This window comes from Harpegnathos saltator, unplaced genomic scaffold, assembly GCF_003227715.2.
Source record: "Harpegnathos saltator strain DR-91 unplaced genomic scaffold, Hsal_v8.6 scaffold103, whole genome shotgun sequence".
Taxonomy (NCBI): domain Eukaryota; kingdom Metazoa; phylum Arthropoda; class Insecta; order Hymenoptera; family Formicidae; genus Harpegnathos; species Harpegnathos saltator.
This window is the reverse complement of record NW_020229877.1, coordinates 356,741-365,379: the sequence shown is the minus strand read 5'-3', so window position 1 is coordinate 365,379 and position 8,639 is coordinate 356,741. Positions and strand designations below refer to the sequence as shown.

The 8,639-nt window shown below is 54.1% G+C and overlaps 1 protein-coding gene across 1 annotated transcript; it reads left to right on the top strand.

Moving 5' to 3' along the window:
• The first annotated feature begins 3,386 nt into the window (after nucleotides 1–3,386).
• On the top strand, nucleotides 3,387–8,636 carry LOC105188081 (superoxide dismutase [Cu-Zn]). Its single transcript, XM_011149345.3, has 3 exons — nucleotides 3,387–3,684; nucleotides 6,339–6,566; nucleotides 7,344–8,636. Exons 1-3 carry the CDS (start codon nucleotides 3,517–3,519, stop codon nucleotides 7,596–7,598), a joined length of 651 nt encoding a protein of 216 aa, XP_011147647.1. The 5' UTR covers nucleotides 3,387–3,516; the 3' UTR covers nucleotides 7,599–8,636.
• The last annotated feature ends 3 nt before the right edge of the window (nucleotides 8,637–8,639 follow it).

Here is an 8,639-nt window from a genome sequence, read left to right as displayed (position 1 = left end):
GAACAACTCATATAAAAAAGAAAAAGAATCCGAATCCTCTCTCCTCAATGGGCGCGGACTCGTCGCTTCGCGCGGCAGGGTCGCGAGTCTCGCAAACCGACATCGCTCGACGATCGACGATTCAAACGGTGACGATAATTAGGCATCGTCAATGACGAACGCGATGATTGACAAGGTCCTCTTGCGCAAGAATCCCTGCCCATCAACGCGAAACACACGAGCCGCGTGTTCCTTTCATCGACACACTCAAGTCGTGGCGGAGTCACCGCACGGCACGGCAAAGCGCGCTGGCAATGGCGTAGAGAAGGATAGCGCGAGCGGCAGAAAGAGGAAGACGTCGATGTCGTGAAACCGCGAAAGTTACGACGCACCTTCGCGCTCCGCCGCCTTGACCCTGGATTTCTGATATTTTTTCCCTTCCTCTTTTCTACAAGATAAAGATTACCGCTTGTACGCGAAACCTTCGAAACTCTCGTTGGCTTCGCGACGCGTATCGTTCACCGTCTTCGACAGTCAGCGGCGAAGATGACTACGCTACTTGCCGTGCGAACAGAAGCGAATAACATCGCGCCGTGTAAGCTGCTATTTTCCATACGCGCTGGAGATTTATGATCACATATTATTGTATCGTTGTGCCTCTCGACGATCGTTGGAAGAAGACGTTGCGAATCGCGATGCCGCGTGCGATCGCGTTTATTTACCTGCGACACCGCGCAGGAAAATCCGCGCAAACGGCGCGTCCTCAAGGCAAGGCCTATGGATCGATCGAGATTGATCGGCGAAGATAGCGGCTTAATCGTCGCTTGATTTTCTCATCTATCACCGCGCGTATTGATTAACCTATTTTACGGGCCAATCGCAATTAGCAGATTTTAAATATCAATGAAATCGCACTTCGCGTCGACATTATCCCCTTCGTACATCGCCGTACGTTCTCACATGACTCGTTTCGCAACCGCCGGATTGTCGCCGGCACCGGTAAGTTGCCTCACCGAGAGAGAGAGAGAGAGAGAGAGAGAGAGAGAGGGAGAGAGAGAGAGAGAGAGGGAGAGAGAGAGAGAGAGAGAGAGAGAGAGAGAGAGAGAGAGAGAGAGAGAGAGAGAGAGAGAGAGAGAGAGAGAGAGAGCCGCGATATTGAAATGTCACGTGTACGCGCTGCGATAGATAAGATGCGTAATATCTTACTAAGAGATACGTGCCATTGCTCTCTCCCTACTGAGAGATGATAGAGTCGGGAATATAGGAGGGAGAACGAGAGGAAAAGATGAAGAAATTAATACTTGCGCACGCAGAGAACACGGTACTCTGCGCGGCAGCCTTTGTGCATGGACCTCGTTGTGCATGGACGAAACTTTGCCGAGCTCGGCTAGAATTATACCGCCGAATATCGAACGAGTGCCGCCTTGAAGTATGCTTGACCTACACTCGCGTACCGTACAGCCGCGGCCACTCTACAGCCTCCGCCGCGCCACGTATTCTCCTCCTGGTCCTCCTCCTCCTCCTCCTCCTCCTCCTCCTCCTCCTCCTCCTCCTCCTCCTCGTATTACTCCTCGCGGCTCGCTATCTCTCGCGGTCGTTTTCCACAGCCGAAGGAGTCGTGATCGTGCCGGGCATAATCGTAAATCGCCGCTTAATGCGATGAAAAACGCGCAGCGACACGGCGCGGCGCGTCGAACGCGCAGCGCGCTTTCCGAGAATAATATCGGATTATGGCATCTCGGGACTAAAAGGACGAATCGGCGGATCATTAGCGCGCGCGCGCGCGCGCGATAAACTCGCAGCACGACTCTCGTCTCATTTTCATCCTTTCCATAATACGGCTCACGTGACAGTCGTAATTACGCGTTTTATACTTTTACATGAAATTCGCATGCCGCGCGCGCGCGGGCGCTCTTTGATTCGCGCGGCGATTAATCCGCCTGACGTCCCGACGAGAACATTTCATCGCGCTGATATCAGCGCTAACGGGACGCCATCGATCGTGCTATTCATAGCGATCGTGCCGTCGAATTTTAATGGATCCCATCCTGCGTTATTTAGCATCATTAGCATTCCTCTTTCTTTCTTCTTTTCTTTCTCCGCGAGTTACCCGAGGTGAGAAAGCCGACGCGCACCGTTAGTCTTTCCTTTTTCTCCCACGGCCACTCTCCAGCAGCGGCGTTTACGCGTTATTTTCCACTGACGACACCAGCTCGGAGGAGCTCGTCCCTGAGTCCTGGAGTCGTCGCGCGCGGCGCGCATCACGTTCGTTCGCACGCCGCGCGACGCGATCGATCGGGTCGATCGATGGCTGTTAGACGCGGAGTCATCCCATGGCTCCAGCTCCGAGTCCCGTAGCCAGTTCGCGGTCGATCACCGCTGCATCTCTGGACTAAGGAACAACCTCGCTCGAGCAACGGCCGGAACGTCGCGTTCCGGCTGGCTAGCCGCGAAAATCACGCGTCCCGCTTTCCGCGCTTTTTCACACACTCGCCTCGGCCGGTCAATCGTTCAGATTAGCTGGGCAATCGCTCGGCGGTGTCGACGACGGCGTCTAAGCGACTCGCCCGGGGCACCGAAAGCCTACCGGCCGGCAGGCACGTCTCGCTTTCACTCGACTCCCTCGTCGCGAGCCTCGTGAGCCACGTGCGCCGTCGTGAACGGTGAACGTGCGTTCACGGCGTGTGCCGTGAGCGGGCCGACCGCGACGCGACGCGAGTGAAAGAGGAAAACGTACGCACGAGCTTAGGCAAGACCGTTTCGCATTTCGCACGTCCGATCCGATCCGATCCGATCTGATGCCGGCAGCGGCAACGGGACCGGGATCCGGGGACAGTGATCGGTCTTGCGAGCGCGATCCGGGAACGCGGCTGCTTCAATCGATCGCGGACAGCGGCTAGTTGTGGCGCGCTCACGCGCGCGCGCGCGCGGAAGATCTCTGCGCGATCCGAGGACCCCCTGGTGCTTCGCCCTCTCCAACGAGCGGGCGTCCAACAACCGGCCTCGTCCTCGTCGTGACTCGCCGATGACGTAACGCATAAATACACGCCACGGGAATCGAAGGTGGCTGGCTGGTGGTGGCTGCTGCTGCTGCTGTTGCTGCTCTTTCTTCTTCTTCTTCTTCTTCTTCTTCTTCTTCTTCTTGCTCTTCTTTTTCTTCCTCTTCTTCTTCCTCTTCTTCTTCTTCTTCTTCTTCTTCTTCTTCTGTCGCTATTCCGAGGGGGCAGTCTTCAAGGTACGGTCCTCGAAGGCAGCTCCTTGATCGGTACGGCGCGATCGTTATCGCGAGCAAGTGGATGAATCCCGACTGCCAGGTCCTCGTTGCAATCGAGTCGAGAAGGAGAGGAGAGGTACAGCAAGGGAGGAGGAGGAGGAGGAGGAGGAGGAGGAGGAGGCGCAGTAGATCTCGTAGGCGCCGTCGAGTCCTGCCGTCAGAGCCGCTTTATCCTCCGATCGACTTGGAGGACTGCTCGCGAGGACCAGGAACTCGCTGTTCTATCAGTCCGGCGCACGCTTTCGGGACTCGCACGCGGGATCATGTGGCGGCTGTCGATAGTGATCGCTATAATCGTAACGGCGCAGGCCGGACCCTACGACAGGATGGCGGTCTCGATGAACGACAGGACGCTGTTTGTCAGGAGCCTACCGGGTTATCCTGGGACCAGGAGCGATCTCTACGAGGTCTACATGGAGCCGTATTACTTCGTATGTATGCCTGTTGCTTCTTCGCGTCGATCGCCGCGCTGGATTTTCCGACGACCGGACGACGACTCGTATGTGTACCAGGACGAATTTCGCACACGTGCTCACTTCACGTGTGACACTTCACGTAAAAGGGACAGGGACGAGGGTGCTCCGTCGCGGGAGATTCGATCGATATCGCGATAGAATTTCGCTTTCGTCGGTCGTCCCAGCGGGGATTCTACCCCGCGCGATTTAATCTCGACGATCACGGAGTCAAAGCGCGGGACTAAAGGGCGGGGGATTGTAATTTCGTTACACCCGCTCGTAATTGTAATTCTGTTCTGTCCGACGGACAAACATTTCCCAGCTGCTTCTCTCTCGGCCCGGCGAGAGAAAGAGTCGAGCGACCAACGCTCGCGAGAGCTTGAACGCGATTAAAGTTGCAGCCCGCCGCAAAATCCTGGCTTTCGGTCGCGCGATTGCTGATCCAGCTCTTTCCCACCTTCTTACTCTCGCGTTGTTTCGAAACCTCACTCGAAGAATATTGTGTAACCGTGATCTCGTTGGATCTGCGTGAGAACGTCCCGCGTTTCCACCTGAGAGAGAGAGAGAGAGAGAGAGAGAGAGAGAGCCCGGACGAAACTGCACATCATTTCACGTCTACGAAATTTCGCGGAAGACTTCGCCGATGAATGCGTGCGATTAACAGGAGATTTCCCGATGCGTTCAGTAAGTCGACAGCGCGCTTTCAGACGCGCATTCTCGAGATGTTAGAGGCAATAGTCACCGCGAGCATTATCTCGGAGCGCCATTGAAGCGGCGATCATCTGTCATGGCATCATCGCTCGCGAGGTGGTGCGGATTTATTGGCCGCGTCCGCGCAGCTTACGTCGAGGGAACGACGATCGCGCAGCGTCGTGCTGCTTTCCAGCGATTAGCGATAACGAGTAACAACAATATATAAATCACCCACACCGCGAGTGAAATGCCAGCAACGCGAGTCACCGACGCGCTGTATTAGTGCATTCGCGCGTTCATTATAATCCCGCCTCGCGCATATTGATTTTAACGACGACGACCGCGAAATCCCAATCAGCTTCCTCGTGTTCCGCGAAAAGCGCACGCACGCACGCACGCATAAACACACACACACACACGCGCGCGCTTTTCGACACGACAGGTGCGAGTACGCGCGTAAACATCTCCACGTAATACTTGTCTTCGGCGAGGCAGATGAGCGCAACCGATGGCCAATCGATCGCGTTCCATCCGCCGCGCTCGCGTGCGTCTATTATTAGTCATTAACCGCGCGCGTAGACGGTCCCGGCTTCCCGTACGCGGAAATTTGCATAATTAGCTATTAAGCTATTTAAACATCGCGAAGGACGCCGGATAGCGGACGCCGTCACGAGGACGCTTTCACTACAAAGTCCGTTCACGCCGCGCTCGATTCTGCGCTTCTCTCTCTCTCTCTCTCTCTCTCTCTCTCTCTCTCTCTCTCTCGTGTGCAATTCTAATGAAGAGCAGCGACTTCCCCGCGCGTCGCTCCGACCTTGCGCGTACTTTCTGCCGCTTCATCGTCGCCGGCAGATTACAGCCCGGCCGCGGCAGTAATTGCAGATTTTACCCGTGAACCTCGCAACCTTGCTCGCGCTGAGAAACTGGACGACCACGCGAGCAGCGTCCGGCAAATGACAGTGGCAAGTGTAATGCGATTCAATAAGCAGGTGGATTACGTTCCGAGGCATTAGGAGATACCGTTCACGGCGCGGAAGCCTCTCTCCTCCGTATCGTTCGATACGTCGCGGATGCGTCATTATCAATTTCCGGCCTCCGCTGCGCTCCTGGGACTTGGCTTGCGCTCTCGCTCGCGCACGTACGCGGTTGCATTTATAGATTAATCGAGCAGTAACAAATTGCTTCCGTGGACAAGACGGGTGGCGTGGATTTTCGTTGCGCAGGGCTACAGGGCGGCGCGCTCTTGGAGTCTCGAGGTCGCAAAGCGCAAACGCGCGGAATCCAAAGCGTTGTCCGTCACTCCAGCTCCGCGGCTGAACTTTGTATCTGACTTGCGTGATGAAACGCGCGCTTCTTGTGCGTTTGCATGTGTCTTCGAGGCCACCCGCTCGTGTCTCTGATAAAAAATAAAAAAAGAAAAGGAAAAGAGATCGCACGCAGTATTTCTTCCACCGCGTCGAGCGCGTAATTAATTTTCAAGGATTGTCCCGGAGCATAAATGTGAGCTCGAATGATCAGAGTTACGGTGAACATCATCATTTCCGACGCGTGTATCTGCTGGCTGATTTCGCGCGTCAGCCAGCCCTTTCTGTCTCTCTCTCTCTCTCTCTCTCTTTCTCTCTCTCTCTCTCTCTCTCTCTCTCTCTCTCTCTCTCTCTCTCTCTCTCTCTCTCTCCTCGCCGCATGTTCAGTGCGCCAGGCGCAATTACTCCCGATTTATGTGTAAATTAATAGACGAAATGATAGCCGGGCGAAATGATGATGATAGCGTTGGCGCTCGACGCGTTAATCACTCCCGTCAAAGTATCAATTTGCGAAAGTACACATCGCACAAGACCGACTCGGTGCGGAATCATCTTTTCAACGCGCTCGCTTGATGACATCATGAGCGAGTCCTGGAGACGTGTAAACGTGACTTTCCTTCGAAATGTGCACAGGCGGTCGGCTTGAAGGCCGTGGTGGAGCTGAAAGCCCTCGGCGATGATGGCACACCGATGGACGATGGACCCCGAGGGATCCTAACGCTGGAGCAGCATCCCCAGGGGGTCAGGGTCGCGGGTACGATCTCGGGCCTAAACCCGGGCCTGCACGGCTTCCACGTGCACGAAAAGGGGGATTTGACGAAAGGCTGCAATTCGGCCGGGCCGCACTTCAACCCATACATGGTAACGTAACGCCTTCCCTCTCCTATCATTTTATCATCTTTACGCGTATTTATGCGCGTATGGATAATAGAATAACAAACCTTGGAAACAATTGCGAGACACTCGACCCGCCATCGTGCCGAATAAGAATCTCTCTCTCTCTCTCTCTCTCGCTCTCTCTCTCTCTCTCTCTCTCTCTGTCTCTCTCTCTCTCTCTGTCTCTCTCTCATTTGCGCGATGTTTAAAAAGAAAAAAATTAATTAATTAATTACATATTATCGCATCGCAGAGATTTCGCGTCATAGGGTCGCCTTCATCTGCTCGGCGTATTAATCCGAGGATATTTTCCAGACATTTCTTCTCCTTTTCCTTTTTCATCGCGCACCGCGCAAAACACCTCCGCTCATTTCTCGCGCTTCATGGCGATTCGTGAGAAATTCACTCGGAAATTCTTCGCGGCTCGCGCTCGCGCTCGCAATCCCACGCTGACGGCGCGAGATTTGCATTTGCAAATGAAGGCCTCACCTAGTAACAGCGATTTAACTCCTTTCTTCCTTTTTCTCCCTTTTCCCCCGAGAAGCTCAGAAAAATTAATCCGAATGAGTCAGGGGGTCGAGCGCAAGGGGAGATGAGATTTGCATTAATCGACTGAAGGTTCTCTCTTCAAAAAGCGGGTTAGGACTCGCTCCTCTTCTCGCGACTTCTCCTCCCTCTACTTTTCCTCGCCGATGACGTTACGGGATGATCCCTCCTCACGCCTCACGTTACGGTAAAACGGTAAGTACGCACGGCTTTCAGGTGAATCACGGAGCACCCAGCGATCCATTGCGTCACGTCGGGGATCTCGGCAACATCGAGGTCGGGCAGGACGGCACGGCGCGTATTGATGGCTTCGATCACTATCTGAGCCTGGTGGGTGTCCGAGGTGCGATCGGCAGGGCCCTGGTGGTCCACGAGAAACCCGACGACCTCGGCCGCGGCGGAACCGAGGAGAGCATGAAGACCGGATCGGCGGGCGCCCGTCTCGCCTGCGGTGTCATCGGGTTCTTGTAACGTGAATTTGCGAGTTGCGAATACGGCCGGAGCGCGCGCGTTACGCAAATGATGCTCGACGGTAAGGCCCGTTCGACGTACGGCTGGAGGTCTCTTCTCTTCGCCCGCTGTAAAAACAGAGGCGAGCTTCCTCGTCGTGAGATCCAGCGGACCGTCTCTCGCTCTCTTTCGCGGCTCCGGAGACGCGTTGAATTCGTTAGCTCGCGAGCCGAACAGCTTTCCAGCTGGAAAATTGCAACGGAGGGACGATCCTTCGCGCTCTTTCGCGCTTTCCGATGTGCTTTGGATCAATAATTACTCCTAGGATTTACTGAACACCCCTTCGGTCGGTGGCAAATTTGTCGGAGAGAAGGATTTCTTGCGATTCCTTCGGGAGCAAGATTTCGCAATTGAGACTCGGTGCGTTCCACCTGAGATGTGCGGCTCGCTGTGAAGCCCGCTCCTGCCGATTCGCGAGCGTGACGCGAGAATTATTTAATATTAGGTAGCGTCCGACGCACACAGAGAGAGAGAGAGAGAGAGAGAGAGAGAGAGAGAGAGAGAAAGAGTAAATTCCCGCGTATACACAGCGCCGGCTTCCGAGGCGCAACGGTGCGCACTAACGCGCCCGGCCGAATTCGCTAAAAGAGACGTCGCACGCCGTAATTCCGTCCACTGCTAATTTAATTGCGTCCATTTGTACCGATCAATAAATCACGACTGTAACCGAGTACGTTACGAGCGTATTTCACGCACTCTTACTTCATTAATCCTCATGGTCATCCATAGGCTGCGGAAGCGGGAAGAACGATTCGTCGATATTATATATAGGTGATTTAATTGAAACGATTAATTATTAATTCGCAATTAATCCCCCTCGCGTGTTTTACTAATGCTGAAAGCGCATAAAGGGAAAGCGCATACGCACGACGCATAACAATATCGCACGATAGTTAAGTATTAATAATAAATAATTCTATCGAAATGTATATTATTTTTTATATACATTTTATTAAATTTCTCTGGACAAATATATGCAACGTACAACTTCGTGAAAAATCG